Genomic DNA, 21,023 nt, shown 5'->3' on the forward strand with positions numbered 1-21,023 from the left:
CAGGGCTACTGTAGGGAAGTCTACAGTGGGAGTCCACGAAGTGTCTGTCCAGAAAAGTGCCATTAACACTCCAGTGGCAATGACTCCTGGACTGCTAACTTCAAGTTCTCAGGACAGTTTGACCCGTCCCACTTGGGCAACGAGTACCTCTGGATCATTCAGCTACAATGAATGTCTGGGGCAGAGCACGAAGACAGAAGCAAAAATAGTAGGTGAAAAACCATAGTAGGTGAACGGGGGGAAATCCCAATATAGAAGCCAGAACCCAGTAACTCATTCATGGCCTCGGCCTGCTTTTCAACTGCTAATTGATTTTTCAAAGCTTCTTTCAACTCTTTTTGTAAAGACTGTATCGAGGCTCCTTTTTAATAGAGGGTAACAATCTGCGTGGGGTCATTCTTGAAAGTGTAACAACTAGAGCAACACTGTATACCCGCCCAGCGCCGCTGAATCCGCCAAGGTTTCTTGCGCAAAGGTCTCTGAGAGGGTGGGTTGGCGGTTTTAATTAAGTTTAAACATGTTTGGGGTGTGTCGACCAGAAAAGAATTGTGCTAAAACGTAAAAAGGGGTTAAAACCACAGTTAACAGGTGCCGTGAACACAGAAGGGAGGGAGGCAAGAGCCAACGCGTGGACCGCTTTCTGGGAAACGTGAGCGGCGCAGGTGCGTCCGGAGGGGAGCGCCGAGGGTCACGGTCCGGGCCGCCCCTCGGGCCCCAGCTGACGCCTGCGGTGGCGGGCGCGGGGCGGCGCGCACTGGGGACATGGGTGCGCGAGCGCCTGGGCCGGGGGCCGGGGGGCCGGGGGGCCGGGGGGCCGGGGGCCGGGGGCCGGGGGCCGGGCTGGCAGGCGCGCCGCCTCCCCGCGCCTCGCGCTCTGCAGCGAAGCAGCCGCCCCCACGCAGCGGGGCGGGGGCCGGGACCGGGAGCGCGCGGGGGAGGCGTCCGCTCCCGGGGACTGAGGCGGCGCCTCGGGTTCCCGGCTGCCGCAGGGACGCGGGCCGCCGCGCCGTCGGCGACATCTTGCTCGGGAGGAAAGCGCGGGGAGAGCCGGCCGCTCCGAGCTGCTGCGCCGAGCGCACAGAGGGCCGGCCGGGCGCCGCGGCACCCAGGAGGTAAGCCTGCAGGGCGCCCCGCCCCCCCCGGCCTCCCGCGGCCCTGTCACCCGGCCTGCAGCCTCTGGCGGCCCCCCCGGGTGGCCCCCGCGGTCCGGGCCGCTCCGCCAGCCTGCAGGAGTCTCCCGCCCGGCACCCGCCGGGGCTGTCAGGACTGGGTCACCGGACGCTACCTGGCGGTCCTCCCGGGACCCGCCCCTTCCCGGCCCGGCCGCCCCGCGCCCCGCCCCCTCGCCCCCGCCCCTCGCCCCCGCCCCATGCCCCCGCCCCGCCCCATGCCCCCGCCCCGCCCCATGCCCCCGCCCCCATGCCCGCCCCGCGCGGGCGGGGCTCCGGGTTTAAACGTCGCGGCGGGCCGGGCCGGGCCGGCGGGAGGGGCGGGGCTGCCTCCGTCGTGTCCCGGGTTCCGTAGGCGGCGGCGCGGAGCGGCTGGCGCTCGAGCCGGCGGGAGGCACCATGTCCCCGGGCAGCGGGGTGAAGAGCGAGTACATGAAGCGCTACCGGGAGCCGCGCTGGGACGAGTACGGGCCGTGCTACCGCGAGCTGCTGCACTACCGCCTGGGCCGCCGGCTGCTGGAGCAGGCGCACGCGCCCTGGCTTTGGGACGACTGGGGCCCGGCCGGCACCTCGGACGACTCGGCGTCGTCGGCGTCGTCGGGCGCCGCGGGCCCCGCGCCCCCCTGCGCCCCCGCCTCGCCGCCCGCGCAGCCCGCGGCGCGGGAGGGGCCGGAGCGGCGGGCGCGCGGGCCGGCGGAGGAGCAGGGCGCCGAGGCGGCGGAGGCGGCGGAGGCGGCGGAGGCCGAGGAGGCCCGGGACGCGGAGAGCGCGGCGGCGGCGGCGGCGGCTGTGCCAGGTACTGGGCGGAGGGGCTGCGCCCGGGTCCGAGCGGCCCGGCTCCGGGTGTCGCAGCGCGCGAGGCAAGCCCTACCCCCCCCGCCCCCCTCCCCGGGGTAGAGGAAGAATCCACATCCCTTGACAAAATAAGGATGATGTCAGCCCCGCCTCCGCCCTCCCACCCTTGATTTCCGTCATCGGTGGCTCTGGGTTGAGCCAGTTGTGAATTCAGTTGAGGTGCCGCTCAACTGCAGGTCTCCTTCACCCCAGGGCCGTGGTCGCCTTCGTGAGCTCTAAAACCCCATCTATTTATATCTTAGCGCCCCTTTTCCCCGCCGACTAGCCCAGCTTTCACCCGATTCTCCGAGAGCACCTGCGGCGACAGGTTAAGAATCAGAGCCAGGCTTTCAGTCTGGTGATTGGGGCCGCGGTTTTCTCTGTTAACTCTAATCTCGCTGCCTCTTGCCTAAAGAATATTTCGAATTTGTTTACGCAGGCTGTTGCGTAACTCCTAGTTGGGGGGAGAACATTCCTTGCAAGTGCTCGGCCCTCTCCACCCCGGGCCCATCCACCCCAGAAGCGCATCCTGGTGCAGAGGCAGGGCGGCAGCTCTCCGGGGCTGCGTGCCTGGTTTCAGCCGTGGCCCGGCACCTTCTCTCCTGGCCAGACGGCTGCGGAGCTGGGGGCTCCGCTTGAGAGCCGGCTGCATGGTCGCTGCTGGTGCTCAGGGCCAGATTCAGAGCCTCAGGCAGGATACAGCCTGCAGTAACCAGGGTCCTTCCTGCTGCTCCCCAGCCTTGGCCCCACAACCTCTCGCCCTCCACGCCGGGCCGGGGTCCCTCGATTTTAAAAACCCCTCTGGCGATTAAAACAACCAAAAATTATTGAGAGCTTATTATGCCTCCAGTCACTTAGAGGACTTAGAATATGTATTTTCCCATTTAATGTTCAAAATAATTCTAAATGGTGAAATTTTAATCTCAATTTTATAGATGAAGAAATGGAAGCTCGGTAAATGATTAGTGGCATCTTGTTGCTTTAGGGCATTGTGAGTGGCAATTAATCCACTCTTTTCAGGTTGTCCTCCTCGCCTCTCTGTAATAGGCCGAGGAGGAGAGGAGATGTAACCTTTGAGTCAAAGAGCCAGGCTACTGTGCTCTTCAGTTCTTCTCAGTTCAACATCTGTGCCAGAGCTGCGCTCCATCCTCGGGTTCCTTGTAAATTCCCAGAGGTTGCCGAATATCTAGAAGCATGAGTCCTAGCTTCAGGGATCACTGGTAGGAATTCCAATAACAGAAGGTGGTGGGGGTAGGGGAACGGGCCTTCTGGTTTATTCCTGTGGCACAGATCTACCAGCTAAGTTGTGAAATGTACTTTATCAGACGGGACATGCTTTTCTCCTTCTGGCCCTTCCTTTCCATTGTTTGTGAAAGGGGTGTCAATTATTTCTGTGGGTATATAAATGCAATTTTTAGATAGCATTGTAGTATGGATGGTGCCTGTGTTTGCCTGAGTTCCTGATTATTTTGGTTTCCTTAGAGACACTGAATCCTACCAGTGGCTAAGGCCAGTTGTTTCTTCTCTGCTAATATTCTGGTTTAAGGCATCAGGCAGAAGAAAGGATGTTTGCTGAGTCCAGGACTCCTAATTGCAGGATCATTTGCTCTGCTCCCGCCTGATGATTCCTGTGTCTGGTGGGACTGAAAATCCTTGTTTTCAGTGGATGGTTTTATATACTAGAATGATGAGCACTCTTGAGTTTCTGTAGAACATAAACATTTGGTTCGTGTTTTTACCGAAGCCACGTGTGCACATAGGATCCTATAGTTCTGTGTGGCCTATTACAACAATCCAGCAGCTCCCTCGCCAGACACAGACCAATTACCTGTTCCTTAGGGGTCCACTTTCTACTCCTCTGGTTTTTCCCTTGGTGTTGATTTCTGTTTCTCCAAGTAACATGGAGATTGTTACTTGTAAATACCAATAAGTAATTACTATTTGCATTTAATAGTATTGGTACTTAATTTTTTTTTTTACCGGTTTTTAGCATTATTTATTGGCTTTAATTCTTTTTACCCCCTCCTAACCCCTACACATGGCCCCTTCCCACATCTTCGTAATATGTCAGCACAGAGTTTTTAGATTACAATTAGCGTCTGCAGTATGGTGCCTGGAAAATGTTGCTCAAAGCTGCCCAATATTGTTTGCCATGACTCCCTTTTCTCTCTTTCACAATACAACCAACACATCAGGTTCACTATCACTCTCGACATCTTAAGACATCCCTCCCCGGGCCTCTGACCTACTTCCTATTGGCCTGGTTGCTGCTCTTGCAGCCTGCTGCCTGCCAGTTCCATGTTGGGAGGGCTCTTGGCCACCACCCTGCAGACTCCTTGGCTTCTCTCTTGGGTAGGAGCCTTTGTGTGGCCCTTACATCATCTTCCATCTTGCTTCACCCCTCCTGTTGGAGTTGTCTTCTAGTAGCTTCCTGAGAAGAAGAGTACATAAGTTAATTTTCTAAGACCTTGGATGTCAAAAAATAGCATTAATCTGCCCTCATGATTTAGTGGGTTTGTGGCTGAGGATGGAATTCTAGGTTGGAAGTATTGTCTCTAAAAAATCTGGAGGCAGGGGATCCCTGGGTGGCGCAGCAGTTTAGCACCTGCCTTTGGCCCAGGGCGCGATCCCGGAGACCCGGGATCGAATCCCACGTCGGGCTCCCGGTGCATGGAGCCTGCTTCTCCCTCTGCCTATGTCTCTGCCTCTCTTTCTCTCTCTCTCTCTCTGTGACTATCATAAATAAATTTTAAAAATTAAAAAATCTGGAGGCATTGCTCTGTTGTGTTGTAACGTATAGTATTTGCTGTTACAGTCCCAAGTCCTCCTGATTCTTGAGGACATGTCTCCACCCTCAGGAAGCTTTTAGAGTCTTCTCTTTGTCCTTTGCGTCCTGAATTTTTTCCTTGATCTAAGTCTGTTTTCCTCCAGTGTGCTTGGTGAGTCCTTACAGTGAAATTCCTGCTTTGTAATTTTGGTAAGTTTTCTTGGATTGTTTTTGTTATTTCTTTTTTTTTTTTATGCTTTTGTTATTTCTATTTCTGTTCCTGTTCCTTTTTTTCTAAACTCCTTAGTTGGATATTAGACTTCAGGAATTTATCCCCTGATTTTCTAATATGCACCCACCCCCTATTTTCATCTTTTTCTTCTGTTTTTCTGGGTGATATTCTCAATTATATCTTCCAACTCTTCTATTACATTTTTAAAAAAATATTTATTTATTTATTCATGATAGAGAGAGAGAGAGGCAGAGGAGGAGGGAGAAGCAGGCTCCATGCCGGGAGCCTGACACGGGACTCGATCCCGGGACTCCAGGATCGCGCCCTGGGCCAAAGGCAGGCACCAAACCGCTGAGCCACCCAGGGATCCCCTACATTTTTTTCTTTATTGGTGGGATCCTATTTACTTTTAAATTTATTTAATTTTATTCTCTGGACTTGCTTGCTTTCTTCCTGCCCTCTCGCCCCCTCCCTTCCTCTTTTTATTTTTTCTTAAAAAATAGTATTCTGTTCTTGATTCATCCACATAGTATTTTCTGTTATCTTGCGGAGGATATTACTAGAAGTTCTTTGTTTTCTTCTCCGTGAATTTCTATAGCATAGTCTCTGGTTCCCCACCCTATCCCCATTTTTGGTTCTTTTTGCCTATAAACCTTTATTTCATGTTACAGAGTTTTCGCAAATGTCTAGTGATCCTTGACTAAAAAGCTGTCAGGACATTTTTTTGTGTGAGGTAAGGGTGGTAGTCAAAGTGTTTACGGTGACATGCTTTGAAGAGGTCTGGACTGTCTCTAATTCCTTTTTTCATTGTCACATTTCTTTTTAAAATTTTTTTTAAGTTATACATATGCATAATTTTAAAAAATATGCTTAAAATGAAAAAAAAAAAACAATAATTCTGACCTATTTCCCACCCATACCCCTTGCTCTTTTCAGCCTTGGCCGCCCTCTTCTTATCTAGACTTATCTGTCGGCTTTTTTATTTTAAATATTATGTATTGACATCCCATCATGGGAGATGATTCAGCTTAAGATTTTAGCTCTGCCACTTCTACTCCCTGACATATATAGCAGCACCCATTTTGTTCCACATTATTAACTATATGACTATTTTGTTGAAACACTGTGTTTGAATTATGGTGGCTATGTAAAATAGTATTTACATGTGGACCATGTAGTGTATTTAGACTACATTTTCTTTTCATTTATGTTTATCCTGAAGTTAATCATTGTTTCTTTTGTTTGTTTGCTTATATATTTTTTATATTCCCATCACTAATTGAGCTTGAAATAGTCTGGTAGTACTTCAAAATTTGTCATATACTAGACACATTAGGTATTCTATTCATTTAATTTCTTTTCCTTAGAGTTTTTTTTTTTTTTTTTTTTTTGAACCCAATCCTCCTATTCCTATTTAGGCTGCCCACATCTGACACAGCTTCAGTCTGGGTGTTCTCTTCACTGTTTGCCTGAGTATTCCTTTTTTCGCTTACCTCCTTTATCTGATCCATGTCTTATAAATCTCAAATGCGGGGATCCCTGGGTGGCGGTTTGGCGCCTGCCTTTGGCCCAGGGCGCGATCCTGGAGTCCTGGGATCGAGTCCCACGTCGGGCTCCCAGCATGGAGCCTGCTTCTCCCTCCTCCTGTGTCTCTGCCTCTCTCTCTCTCTCTCTCATGAATAAATAAATTAAAAAAAAATAAAAAATAAATAAATCTCAAATGTTCCTTTGTGTTGCTAATCCCTTCCTTTTGGTGTAATCCATACTCCGTAAGTCCTGAGAAATGTTGCATGGGAAGTAATAATTTTGTGACCTTGCATGGCTGAAGATACCTTTATTATATCCAAAGTTGGATTGGTATTTTGCAAGGTGGAAATTTCAGTGTCTTAAGGCATTATTATACTGAATCCTAATTTTTGGTCTGTGTTTTATTATTTTTTAAATTTTTTAAAGATTTTATTTATTTGAGAGAAAGAGATAATGAGAGAGCAAGCAAGAGTGGGGGAGGAGAGGGAGAAGCAGGCTCCCTGCTGAGCCAGGGAGCCCCAGTGGGACTCAATCCCAGGCAGATGCTGAACTGACTGAGCCACCCAGGTGCCCCTGGTCTTGCATTTTACAGTACTGTGCCATTCTGACCCAATGTGGTTTTTTGGGTTTTTTTTTTTTTGTAGCGGGGGCATTTTTTAAGAGATTCTCTTTATCCTAGGTGTTCTAAAATTCTACGTTTTTTGTTTTGTTTTGTTTTTTTGTTGTTGTTTTGTTGTTGTTTTTTTTAATATAAGCTCTATACCCAGTGTAGGGCTTGAACTCCTCACTCTGAGATCAAGAGTTGCATGCTCTACCAACGGAGCCTGCTAGGTACCCGATATGTGTATGTCTTTTATCATTCAGTGAGGGTGACAACTTGGTGGGCCTCTTTAGTCTGGAAAGTTTTCTTACAGTTCAGTAATATTTTCTAGCATTCTTTTAAATAATTTCTTGTGCTCTATTCATTTTTTCTTTCTATAATTTTTGGATGGGGTAATTCCTGGATCAAATCTCTAACATTTTTATTTAAAACTTCTTTGATATTGGAATTTTGAGTTCTGTGTTCTTGGAGAACTCACCAATTTTATCTTCCAAACTTTACACTAAAATTTTTAATTCTAGCATCTAGTTTTAAATTTTGAAGAGATCACATTTTTTTGGTCCCAAGTGTTATTTTTAAAAATTAAAAATAAAAAAATAGCATCCTGTTCTTGGATTTCTTTTAACTCAAAAAAAAAAAAAAAAAAAAAAGAGAAAAAGCCATAAATATCCTTTGAGAGCTCTGTTACATTTCCTAGTCTTTTCTGTATATTTTGGTCTTTTTCTTTTTAGAGGATATACTCACATGCTTGCTCTTAGCCTGTCTCCTCATATATAAGAGTAAGGCTTGAAGAGCTTTTCAGGAACTCTATATGTGGGGGTGCTTATGGACTAGAGGGAAGACTACACAAGAAGTATCTACAACTACATAACAGAATTACCCTGCAAACTAGTGGCTTAAGATTCCCACACTTGTTTATTATTGCCCATGGTTTCTGTGGGTTGAAATTTGGCCTGGGTACAGGGATTTGCCTTGTTTCTACTCTTTGCTGTCTGCAGCCTCTGCTGGAAGGTGCCAGGCCTGGGGGCTGTCTGCTAGGACACTAGTATGTGACATCTTCATGCCCCTGGCCTTTCTCATAACATGCTGGCTGGCCAACAAGGGCATGGGTTCCTGAGAGAGAGCCGGGCAGATGCTGGATTGCTCTTTATGACTTATCACTAGGAGCCTTGTAGCACTCCTTTTACCCCATTCCCTGCTTACAAAAGTCTACGCAGGTTCAAGGGGAAGAACCGTCCACTACCCCAATTCTCAACAAGCATGTTCATATTCTGTTGTCAGAAGAGCATGTGGGCTGGGGCACTGATTAATGCAGGACCTTTGGAAAAGGCAATCTGTTGCTCTAGCCTACTACTTCATTTTCCAGTTCTCTGGGGTTCAGTTTGTGTCCTATGGGGCTTTCTTGTACAGGGAGTTAGGATTCATCCTATTCAATTCTGCAAGGTCACTTCTACATCTTCATCTACTTTCTAGCTTCCAGAATTTTATTGACGCCTGATAAATTGCCTCCCTTGCTTTTTATCCTGTGAGTTCTTCCTTTTTTCCTTCACTCTAGTGGGCTTTTGGGATGAAGGGACCATATGCGCATGTCATTGGTGTATATTTAATCTAAATTCTATTTGTTAGATTTTTACTTATGTTTATTTTTTACTTTTCTTTCCTATCCTTTACTTTCCTTTTTTTTTCTTTTCTTTATTCTTTTCTTTCTTGATCTTGCCAGAAACTTATGAATTCTATTAGTTTTTTTTCCCAAACTAACTCTTGGCTATGTGGATCTTCTTTATTATGTGTTTTTATTAATCCATGATCTTTTTTCCCTTATTTTAATTTTCTTTTTTTTTTTAAAGATTTTATTTATTTATTCATAGAGACACAGAGAGAGAGAGAGAGAGAGAGGCAGAGACACAGGCAGAGGGAGAGGCAGCCTCCATGCAGGAAGCCCGATGTGGGACTTGATCCCAGGTCCCCAGGATCATACCCCGGGCTACAGGCAGAGCTAAACCGCTGTGCCACCGGGGCTGCCCTTTTCTTTTTTTTTCTTAAGATTTTATTTATTTATTTGAGAGAAAGAGAGAGAATGCATGTGCGAGCTGGGGAAGGAGCAGCAGGGGAAGGAGAAGGACAAGCCAACTCTGCACTGAGTGTGGAGCCCAATGAGGGGCTTGATCCCATGACCCTGAGACTATATGACCTGAGCTGAAACCAGGAGTCAGACACTTAACCAACCAAGCCCCCAGGTGTACCCATAATTATGTTTGAAAAATTACTTGCAGGAATAATTTAAGGCCTTGGGTCTCCAGAGAAGAGTGTAGTTTTTTGTGTTGGGTGCCTGTGGACACTCTGGATTATTAATAGCAGCCTTTATTTATCCATGGTGGGGAAGGTTGGTCCAGGAGCCCACTGTTATCAGAACTGAAGTCTCCACTCTGTTCACCCCATAACCCGCTGTGGTCTGGTTCCCTAACCCCATGTTCCCTTCTGTCAGCCATGGGACAGCTTGCTGGCCAAATGCCATGTCCCTTCCTCCTCATCTTACTAACCCTCCCTGTCGTATTTGGCAGTTAATTGCTATCTCCTTTATCTATTTATCTATTGCTATCTTCTTTATCGGTCTTCCTTAGTTGTTCACCTGGTTAGTTTTTATACTTTTCTGGCAATTCTTTTTTCCTTCTTGGGCTGTCCTTCCTCAGCCTGGCTGTTCCTTAAATAATGGTGGCCCCAGGGACCTGACTCTACTCTCCCCTCTGACTGCATTGCTCCTTGGGTAATCTGTTTCACCTTCAAACCTCAGCTCCCACCTGCTCATTCACCACCTTCTCTCCTGGGTCACAGATGAAGTGTCCAGTGGCTGGGTGGCTGCTTGGTTGTTCCAGAAGCATCTCACATCTGAGGCGAGTATCTTTTCCTTATTCTGTGGTGGGCCTTTTCTCGGGGGATGGCCTGACCATCCACTGCAAACACTTGTGGGAGCAGTAGACCCCTCTTTGCTCCCAGTGCTATGTTGTGTCTGTGTTTACCTGTCAGTCTTGCCCAGCATTGCTGGGCTGTCTGCCCTGGAGAGGCTTTGGCACCACCTCCCTGCTGTTCTGATGAGTGTGTAGTTCACAAGTGCCCAGTGAGTCTGAGCACCTGCCAAGCCCAGTGGGTGCCCTCTGGTCCTTTTTTGCCTCTCCACCCTTACCATGACTATTGGTCCCCACTTCCCCCCACTTCCCCCGCAACCTCCAAGCTTTGCCATTATTTGGTAGCTGGCCTTTCTGGCCTCACTTCTCTAACTCATCCTTCACTTTCGCAGGAGGCCTTATTCCTAAAATGCAAATAGGGCATGTCATTTTCCAGCTTAAAATCCTTTAGTGATTCTTCATCATTTTCAGGATAAAATAAAATTCCTGAGTTTGGCATAGAACGTATTTCACCCTTGCTGCCTGCTCCGTGCCTTCATCCATAGACTCTCTGTGTACTTGTCATTTTGAACTATTTATATTCCCTCTTCTCTCCAGGCCTTTGAACAAGACATTCCCCCTTGCTGAGATTCTCTTTTCTATTTTCCTCCTGGCTAGCTTGTCCTTTAAATCATTTTTACCTTCTCTGGGTAGGCTTCTCTGGAAGACCTAGGTTAGTCTCATATGGAGTAGGAGAGGAAGAGGAAGAAGAGAAATGAATCAAGGAAGATGATTTAGATTGTTTTCCTTCTCTTTCTCAGTTCTGTGACTGCACATGCTTTGCCCCCCCCCCTTCTGTTTCCCTTTGTCTTGATCTTGATGGGCTCCTTTCCCCCTCTTCCTAGAGCCAGCAAAGAAGAAAACAAAGATGGACACTTCACTCAGAAATGTTTGAGCAAGGAATGGATTTAGATCTCATGGTAAAATGGAAAATTGGCATCTCAAGTGCTGTGTTTAAAGATATGGCACAGTGGTACAAAGGGTACAGTGGTACTCCAGGGTCAGTGCATTGTTTGTTTCTTAAAATATATAGTAATAAATGAAACAGTCTGGTAGAGTCAAGGTCATTGCTGAAGACAGAAATGACAGATGATCTATTGAGGCTCCTTATACTTCTGCCCTGGGATCAAGATTTCCTTTTCAGGGGCTCACTCTAAAGGGAACATGGACAGAAGCAAGAAAAGAATCACAACTAAAAATAGTAAGGGACAAGGGGCACCTGGGTGTCTCAGTGTTTGAAAGTCTGCCTTTGGCTCAGGGCAAGATGCAGTGTTGAGTCCTGCATTGGGCTCCCCGCGGGGAGCCTGCTTCTCCCTCTGCCTATGTCTCTGGCTGTCTCTGTCTCTTGTGAATGAATGAATGAATAAATAAATAAATAATCTTAAAAAAAAATAGTAAGAGACAAGAGCATGTCCTAAAGAAGTGATGAGGTTTTGGAATAGCAATCTATAAAATCATCAGCTAGAGACAAATTCTGGAGTATCTGAAGTGAGGGGTATCCTTAAGACCTAAACAGCTGGAGTAAATGAAATGGAGCCCTAGATGCATAAGGAGCTCTTATTCAAAATAATAAAACTAGATCACAGTCTTATACCAGACACGAAAAGTAACTCAAGTATATTAAAGACCCGAAACCATGAAATGCCTAGACGAGGACATAGGCAGTAGGCTCCTCATAGCAAGGTGTTTTTTGATCTGATTCCAAAGGCAATGGAAACTAAAGCAAAAATAAATGAGAATACAACAAGCTGAAAACTTCTGCACGGTGAGGGAAACCATCAACAAAAAGGCAACCTATTGAATGGGAGAAGATATTTGCAAATAAGATATCCCATAAGGGGTCAATATCCAAAATACATAGAGAACTCACACAACTCAACAACAAAAAAACCAAACAACTCAAATGAAAAAAAAAAATGAGCAGAGGATCTGAATAGACATTTTTCCAAAGAAGTTATACAGATGCCCAATAGGCATATGAAAAGATGTTAAACATCAGTAATTATCAGGGAAATGCGAATCACCTCACACCTTAGAATTGCTATTACCAAAAAGATAGGATAGAAATCTCAGGTGTTGCAAGGATGTGGAGAAAAGGAAGCCCTCATACACTTGGTAGGAATAGAAGTTGGTACAGCCACTGTGGAAAACAGTTTGGAGATTACTCATAAAAGTAAGAATAGAACTGACCATATGATCCAGCAATTCCACTTCTGGGTATTTATCTGAAGAATACAAAAACACTGATTTGAAAAGACATAGGCAGCCCTATCACAGCATGAGTTACAGTACCCAAGATAAAGAAGCAACCTAAGTGGCCATTGATGGATGCATGGATAAAAAAGGTAAGGCATATATTTACATACAACGGAATATTACTGAGTAGCTACAAAAAAAAAAAAGCCAGGAAATCTTCCATTTGTAACAACATGGGTGTTTGTTTCTTCCTCTCTCTCTTTCTTTCTCTCTTTTTAAAAATTTTTTTACTTATTCATAAGAGACACAGAGACATAGGCAGAGGGAGAAGTAGGTTCCCTGTGGGGAGCCTGATGTGGGACTGGATCCCAGGACCCCGGGATCATGACCTGAGCCGAAGGCAGACGCTCAACCACTGAGCCACCCAGGTGCCCCAATATGGGTGTTTCTAAAAGGTTTCATATTAAGTGAATAAATCTGATGAAGAAAGGCAAATACTATTTGATCTCACCTATATGTAGAATCTAAAAAACAAGACAAATCAATGAACAAAACAAAAGCTCATGGATACAGAGAACAGATTGATGGTTACCAGAGGAGGGCAGAATGGGTGAAGGGGCTCAGTCACACAGTGATGGATGGTAATAGGCTTACAGTGGTGATCACTTTGTAGTGTATTCAAATATTCAAATTATAATGCTGTACACCAAAAATTTATATAATATATACCAATTTTATGTCAATAAAATGTAAATTTAGGCCGAAATGAAACATGAGCTTGCAAAAGGTTTAAACAAAACAGTATAACTTTTATAAAAAGTTTATAAAAAACAACGAAAATCATGGAGGACCTGGGTGGCTCAGTGGTTGAGCATCTGCCTTTGGCTCAGGTTGTAATCCCAGGATCCTGGGATTGAGTTCCGCATCAGGCTTCCCACAGGGAGCCTGCTTCTCCCTCTACCTGTGTCTCTGTGTCTCTGTCTCTCTCATGAATAAATAAAATCTTTAAAAAAAAATGGTAATGAAAATTATAAAAAGTAAGGGAAGTGGGTGTGTTTTAGAGTGTATTCTTAATGTCCAGTGTTCAACCCAGATAGGGCAGTCCCATTTTCCTTCAGAGTTTTTCCCACTCTGCTGACAGAATTTAGGACTGTGTAGACTGTGGATTCTGATTCATTTAGTCATTTCTATTGCAAGTGTTTGTTGGGGAAGCCCTCAGAGCAGGAGCCCTCCTCTCTGGTTCTTCAGGCTGGGAATGCGTAGCTGTGCACCTAGGTAACTATGGAAACCATTCCCTATTGTGACTGAGGACTTTTCAAATTACGGTCACCAGCTCTCTCTCACAAGGAGCATGTTAGAGGTTAGAGGCATAGGGAGCTCTCCATATTCATGGAACATCAAAAAGAAATGACATTGAGCATGTAAGAGCCATCGGGAGCTCTCCCCAATCATAGTGCCGTCAGGAAGAAATGGAATCCTGGAACTCCAGTTGAGTGGCTTAAAAACTAACTTTTACAGCTGCTGAGTGATTACCACAAATCCAGATCTTTATCTGAAGCAAGACATTGATGGCTGGGCCTACTTTGGGGTTGTGGAGAAAGCTGTTAGGCTCTGGTGCTTTCTAGCTTTTAATTTAATTGAGATGCTTAATCTCAGAATATGAATAAATGGGGGTGCCTAGAGCTCTGTTGAGCATCTGACTTGTGATTTTGGCTCAGGCCATGATCTCAGGGTCTTGAGATGGAGCCCTGTGTTGGGTTTTGTGCCAGGATTTGGAGTCTGCTTGGGATATTCTCTCTCTCTCCCCCCCCTCCCCCCCCATGTCTGCACCCCCCCCCCCAAAAAAAAACCGGATCTTTTTTTTTTTTTTTAAATTTTTTTTTTTAATTTTTATTTATTTTATGATAGTCACAGAGAGAGAGAGAGAGAGAGGCAGAGACACAGGCAGAGGGAGAAGCAGGCTCCATGCACCGGGAGCCTGACGTGGGATTCGATCCCGGGTCTCCAGGATCGCGCCCTGGGCCAAAGGCAGGCGCTAAACCACTGCGCCACCCAGGGATCCCAAAAAAACCGGATCTTAAAAAAAATAATAATATGGAGGCACCTGGGTGGCTCAGTTGGTTAAGCATCTGCCTTTGGCTCAGATCATGATCTCAGGGTCCTGGGATCAAGCCCCATGTTGGGCTCTCTGCTCAGTGAGGAGTCTGCTTCTCCATCTCCTTCTGCCTGTGCCTCCCTCTGCTTGTGCTCTCTTCTCTCTCTTGTGCTTTCTCTCTCTCAAATAAATAAAATCTTTTTTAAAAATATGAAAAACATCTGTTCTTTCGAATAGGCTTGGTTCAATCTTGGTGTATTTGTTGATTTTAAAATGGGATAGACTGAAAAGTATGGCACTAACTTGTTTCTGTATTTCTGCTTTCCAGGAAATTGTGAATTGAGCTATCAGTGAAAAAGTTACTGAATTAAGCATTGTGAATTTTACAACCCAAATATTTAAAGTAATTCTATGTAAACATGATTTTACAACATTCTCATTTTGTTTTATCTCCTTTTTTTTTTTTTTTTTTTTAGCACTGGAAGTGAAAGATCTAAAAGAAAAACCTGAACAACAGATCAGAACAAAAGAGACTGACAAGTTACTTAACAGTACTGAACCTCGACAGCAACAAAGTGCCTTACTTGCTAGAGGAAATAGGAAAGCAGTCAAAAGTCCTCAAAGATCATCAAGTAGAATAAAAGAGAACAAGCATCCATTTGCCCTTTACGGGTGGGGAGAAAAACAGATGGATACAGGAAGCCAAAAAACTCACAACGTCTGTGCTTCCGCCTCAGTGCATGAGGTGGGTTCGTGTGCACCCAGCTTCTCTGCCTTTCCCTGGAGGATGGGGGTTGGGCTGTGCTCCTGTAAACAGGTCCTGTGCTCACTGCAATGCTTTGGGTCATGGTAGGTCTAGGGGATGGTGGGGGCAGGTGGGGGACAAGGAAAGCCCAGGACTGGGCATCTCTCTGGGCGTTACCTTCCCAGCAGATTGAGGGATTTTGCTGGGAGTTAGTTGGTGTCTGGAAGGTTTACCCAACTTGGAGCCAGGTGAAGAAGTGGCTGGAGTCAGGGTTTTCAGGTTCCTAGGAGGCCAGTTGGGGCACAGGAGAAGCACAACCAGGGCTGGCAGCTGCCCATCTGGGTTTGCCATGGGCCTCTTGAGAGGTTTCCAGTTCCTTTAGGATTGATCACTGGTATCCCTTGACTCCTTTGTTTTCTCCTGTTAGATGGCTTCTCCTCTCATTCTTGGCATCTGCTATAGACTCCCTTTTGTTCTTTGCATTATATTTGGATGATTATGTTTTCCCCTGCTCATCCACATCCAGTGGCTTTTGCTCCTTGGAACCTTGGTTGTCTCATACTTAGTCCTGAGAACGTGTCTGGCAGGAGGTCTTCATGTGTGGAGCCCCAGAACAGTGATGTATGTTAGTGTCAGCACAGCTCCCACAGCCTAGAGCAAAGAGTGAATGGAATGAAGCAGAAAGTACAAACAATTTGAATTCTGATGAAATACTATAATCAGACTTTTACCGAACATACTTCTGAACGAACCCTAGCAGATGGTGTTTTTTGGAGTGATATTTGAGACAATGAAGCTGTGGTTTAACAAAAGACTATGGTAATTCCATGGGATTAAGTTTAACAGAGTTTTGTTTTGTTTTGTTTTAAGTTTAACAGAGTTTATAGTGTGAAAATGTCTTTTAAGTGGTGAAATCCCTTGAGACTTTTTAAAAAAAAATATATTGCCGTAAAAATACTTAAAGTCTTTTAATGGAATACTTATCCAGGCTTAATGCTCAGCTTTTTCAATAACTTTCCAGAGCCAATTTCTAGGGGCATGTTGCAAATTAGTTGTTTACCATTTCTATCTAAGATTCAGTCCAGTGGACATCTCTTGTGATTGCCTGTCTCTGTCACTTACAGTGGGCAAGGGAACGGCTGTTCCCAAGGAGCTTTTACACACAGGAATGTAAGGAGGCTGGGCTTGCCTCTGCCCTGCTTCGGGTGACCTGGGGGTAGCTTCACTGCAGGAATTCTTGAAAATTATTGCAAATGCCACATAAGTTTTTATACTTTTATTTTGGAAGTAAGAATAATTTTTTACTTGTGACTTAGATTCATGAATCAGCATTACGAGCCAAGAACAGAAGACAGGTGGAAAAAAGGAAACTGGTCACCCAGAGGCAGCGTGCTCACTCCGTGGAGGTGGAGAAGAACAGACGGGTGAAGCCTTCCGCCTCCGAGAACCCGTGGATGACAGAATATATGAGGTGCTATTCAGCACGAGCATAAGCAGACACGGTTGCTGGGACAGCCTCTTTGAAAAGGTATAAAGAAAGAACAAGAGAAAAACCATCAAAAGAAAACAGAGACAGGTTTAAGAAACCAACAGATTATTTAAGGTTTTTCATAGGGAATTTCCTAAAGACTGCTCTGTCTCGACGGATCCTGGTCACCTACCTCAGCCGTAGGGTGACAGTTGAAGCCATAGACATTTGGTTATTTATGGAGATAATTCCCTAAATATTTGATATTCTTATAAGGGTTTTGTTTTAAAGCATCTTAATCTTTTCAGACACCGACACCGAATGCCTTTAAATGGCTACAGATGCTTAACATTCAATATTTTCATCAGTTTAGCCGGAGCCTATTTTCATCCTGTTCTAATAACTTTCAGATTCCATAGCCAGTAAGATCATTCCAACTTGCAGCTTAAGACCCATTTTCCTTATGTGGAGTTTTCTATGTGAAAGAATAGCTTGTTAAAAGTGAGTTTCAACACTAATACTGACTCCTGTGTAGTGAAACCAGAATCTTGGTAGTTCCTGAAAAATTAAACTTATTTGTGTTTCAGATTCGGCATCACGTCACGCAGACTGAATTTAAGAATTATCTGGGTTGGGTTGAGGGTCCTCTTTTCTCTTTAAATTGTCATTGAGGCACTTATTATTTCATAGTTTAATAGATCAAAAGCATTCCAGTGAATGAAGTGCTAGTGCCATGTATTTAGAGTAGTACTGAAGTTTCTTTTGAAACTTTTTTTTTATTATTGCAACTTTTTTTTTTTTAAAACACATAATGGGGAATCATTCCTTGCTGCAGTCTGGCCTTTTGGCACATATGCACTGTGGATTTTTGCCTCTTCTATATATAATAGTTGGCAATGATGTTTAGAACTTACAATGTGAAATTTCATTTAATTATGCTGAGATTGTTTTGCTCACTGGGGATGGGGGACAAATGTTTTGATACCAATTAGAGATGTGGCCCACCCCTCCTTTCTGCACTTCTCCCCTACAGACTCATTTATAACAAAGCCTCAATGATGTACATTATTCAGACTTCTGGCTGAAACACATGACTAGGCAGCAGGTGTTACAGAGAACTTACAGTGGGAGAATGGTGGTGTGTGTCTAGGCACAGATGTGAGTATGTAAACAAAGTGCTCCTTCCCTGGTACAATTGCTTTTGGGGTAGAAAAATGGTTTTAAGAAACCCTTGGTTTCCATCCAGCAGATAGAGAAAAATCTACAGGAAGGTTGAGTGCTAAATTCTCTGTAAGAGACTCCTTTTGACTAGGCCAGGCACCTGGAGATGGGCAGATAAAGTTTGCTGTTAGATGTGAGGTTGAAAATTTCCTTGATATTTTTTACTCTGGATCTTTGAAGTATCATGTTCAGTTTTAACTTTTTTATTTTTATTTTTTATTTTTTATTTTTTTTTTTAAGTAGGCTCCACAACCAACATGGGGCTTGAACTCATGACCCTCAGAGCAAGAGTCACATGCTGTACTGACTGAGCCAGCCAGGTGCCCCCATTGTCAATTTTTAGAACACAGATATGTTTTATTCTACATAAAGTCTTCCCACAGTATCATTGTAATACTGTAGTAAACTTTGAAAACTCACCTAATCATGAGCTTTTAAAAAAGTACTTTTTAAATGTTTGCATCATTTTGAAATGAATTCTTTTACATAGAGAGCTCTCCTAATCTTTGAGATGTATATTTAACAAGAAGTTCTATATGTTGGTCCAAACAACCTTGCTAATAATTCTGGTGATTGTTGCCGTAATTATTGTTCAAGTCCTTAAACACTGCAGGTACCTAACAATCAAAATCATGTGGCATTGTGATGGTGTAGCTGACTGTAAAAACTGTTCCTTTCAAACCACTTCTTGCATGTTTGGTTTTAGCCATGAAGCTCAAGCGTTCCTGTTGCACCTGACAATCTTAGGGAAGCTAGCCTTGGGGGTAGCTTAGGCCCCACGCTGACAGGCTGCCTTAGAAACTCAACTTTCTCTAGGCTTTGACCGAGCCAGACTCTCTCTCTCCTTTAGAGAACAGACTCGTATCTAACATTCTTACTACTGAAAACTCCAGATGGAGATAAAACCTAGGAGGCAATATTGGCCAGTTTCCCCCACCCCCCCCCCTTTTTAAGTAGAGGACAAGTGATCACAATTTTTAGAGTACTTTTAATATGCATGCACAATGAATAAATCAATCTGAATTAATTGTGAGTGCCCTTCCTATGCCCAAGTCATTAGTTAGTTAGGGTGTCTTTTCTTTTTAGAGGTGAAAATTACCTTTTGAGCCCATGATGTTTTTTTAAGTGATAACAATTTGATGGTCTTTTTCCTTCTCACTCTAGAAACTAATGTAGTTTTAATTATGTTTCTAATTCATGGGACAAACTGAAAGACAGTTTAAAATTACCTTTCATGTTGAAAAGTTTGAAACTGTTGAGAATCCAGTGACATTTAAAATGAAAGATAGAATAATTGCTACATAAGACTCTTTTAAATTTTGGTTTTAAAATTAAAACAGTTTGCCATAAACATGTTTTCTGTGTTACCTTTATTAAAAGCAGTAATACAGTATTGAATAACATCTAGCACTCTGCTGGACCAAAGTGAATGAGAAGTAAATAGGAATCTATTCTTTCTTTTAAAACCTAAAAGGCAAATAAAAAAATAAAAAAATAAAAATAAAATAAAACCTAAAAGGCTGCTCTTATTTAGGAGGTATCAAAACACTTGGTACCTCTGGTTTTTTATATATATAAAAATATATATATAAACATATATATATATATATATTTGTTCCTCCATCGCCATAACATTTGTAAGCACACACATATATTTTTTTTAAAGTTTACTAAACACATAATAGGATGTAGGTTATCTTAATTGATCATGATGTAGTACACGCATATTTATGGCACTTCATATGTAATAGCTTTGTCATTGTTACATTAAATAAAAATTGCTAATAACTTGAAAGGTGTGGTTGTGAGATCACTCCAAGTCAGTTAACTAACTTGCATGAAAGGTGTCTGTGAGTTTTTAGAAGTCACCTTCCAAAACAGAATTCGGCACTCTTGGCAGGGTTAAAAAGAATCTGTAGTGATTCCCCTCCTCCTTTAACTTGAAATGCTATACTGAGCGTAAACTTTAAAAATGGAATGTTTATAGTAGTACGTGGTATTTAAAATGTTCAAAAGTATTATTGGCAAAGAGGGAGAGAGGCAAAGCATATGTTAGAAGTGAAAACAACTTTTCTTGTTGACTACTTCAGTAAAAAATAGTTTCATGGATAGTTTTACCCTGGACTAAAGTAAAAATGGTGCTAATGTTTGTTTATCTTGATTCTGTATTTGGTTTGATATTAAAATGCTAATGCCTGACTCATAATGTCCTCACTATAGTCTGGTGATAAGTTCCATAATATGTAAAAAGGAGTCCTAAAAAAATGACCTGATCATTTCAAAATATTTGCATTTGAAATGGATTTTTGTACAACAGAATGAATAGGGAGTTAACCGGTGTAAGTATATGCCTAATACCAAATTCTTTGCAAGGAGCTATGTCTAGATACCCAGATTTGCTCCCTTCAAGCCTATGAGTGTGAGATGGAAATAAGTTGCTTCTTTTAATACTTATTGCCATTTTGAAAGTCAGGACACCTGCATGAAGACATCAGAAGCCTCTCTTTGGATTTCTTTTATAATTAGCAAAACTGTACTTAAGAACAGTCTCCCCCTATAGTTATATGTTTATTTTGAGTACAGACTTCAATTTAACATTCTGAAGGAACAAAGGCTGGGAACCTATAATCACAAAGCTCAGGCAATGAGAATTTTGGGTTGTATTTTCTAAGAACTATGTATTGCTTTTAGCTTATATTTAATATTGCAATTTCTTGGAAAAATGTGAATAAAGTTAATATTACAGACTGAAATTTCTGTTTTGTGGGAAATAATTCTGATTAGAAAAAAATGTATGATCATGTTGACTCCTAAATGGATATTTTAGGAGACAAATGTTTAATAAGATATTTTGTACCCAGGAAAAGATACTTTCTGTATATATACTTTGAGTTGAACTATGAAGTTTTCCTAGTCTTTTCCTCACACTTTCCTATTTTGAAAATTACAAAAGCAATAGTGCCTAGTTAAAATAATTTAAAAGAAACATAGAGTAAAAAAGTGAAATTTCTTTCAGTACCACCCCATGACCAAAGTTCTGCATCCCTTCTTAGAGGAAACCAGTGTTAGGTATGTAAGCTCGCAGACCTTTTCTCTAAACACTTATCTATGGAGTTAGATGAATGTTTTTTGGAGGGTGCACAAGTATGTAATGCCATACATGTTCTATCATATCTTTCTCTTAATATCGTAGAGAAGGTTTGTGTTCCAGATTAGGTGGAGTTAA

General features: G+C 43.7%; 1 protein-coding gene across 1 annotated transcript; it reads left to right on the forward strand.

The window, feature by feature from the left end:
* The first annotated feature begins 1,530 nt into the window (after positions 1–1,530).
* Positions 1,531–20,550, forward strand: LOC112660826 (centriole, cilia and spindle associated protein). The gene is made up of 3 exons (XM_049108767.1): positions 1,531–1,965; positions 14,840–15,108; positions 16,425–20,550. Exons 1-3 carry the CDS (start codon positions 1,569–1,571, stop codon positions 16,599–16,601), a joined length of 843 nt encoding a protein of 280 aa, XP_048964724.1. The 5' UTR covers positions 1,531–1,568; the 3' UTR covers positions 16,602–20,550.
* Positions 20,551–21,023: the final 473 nt, after the last annotated feature.

The sequence above is a fragment of the Canis lupus genome, chromosome 4 (assembly GCF_003254725.2).
Source record: "Canis lupus dingo isolate Sandy chromosome 4, ASM325472v2, whole genome shotgun sequence".
In the NCBI taxonomy this organism is placed as follows: Eukaryota; Metazoa; Chordata; class Mammalia; order Carnivora; family Canidae; genus Canis; species Canis lupus.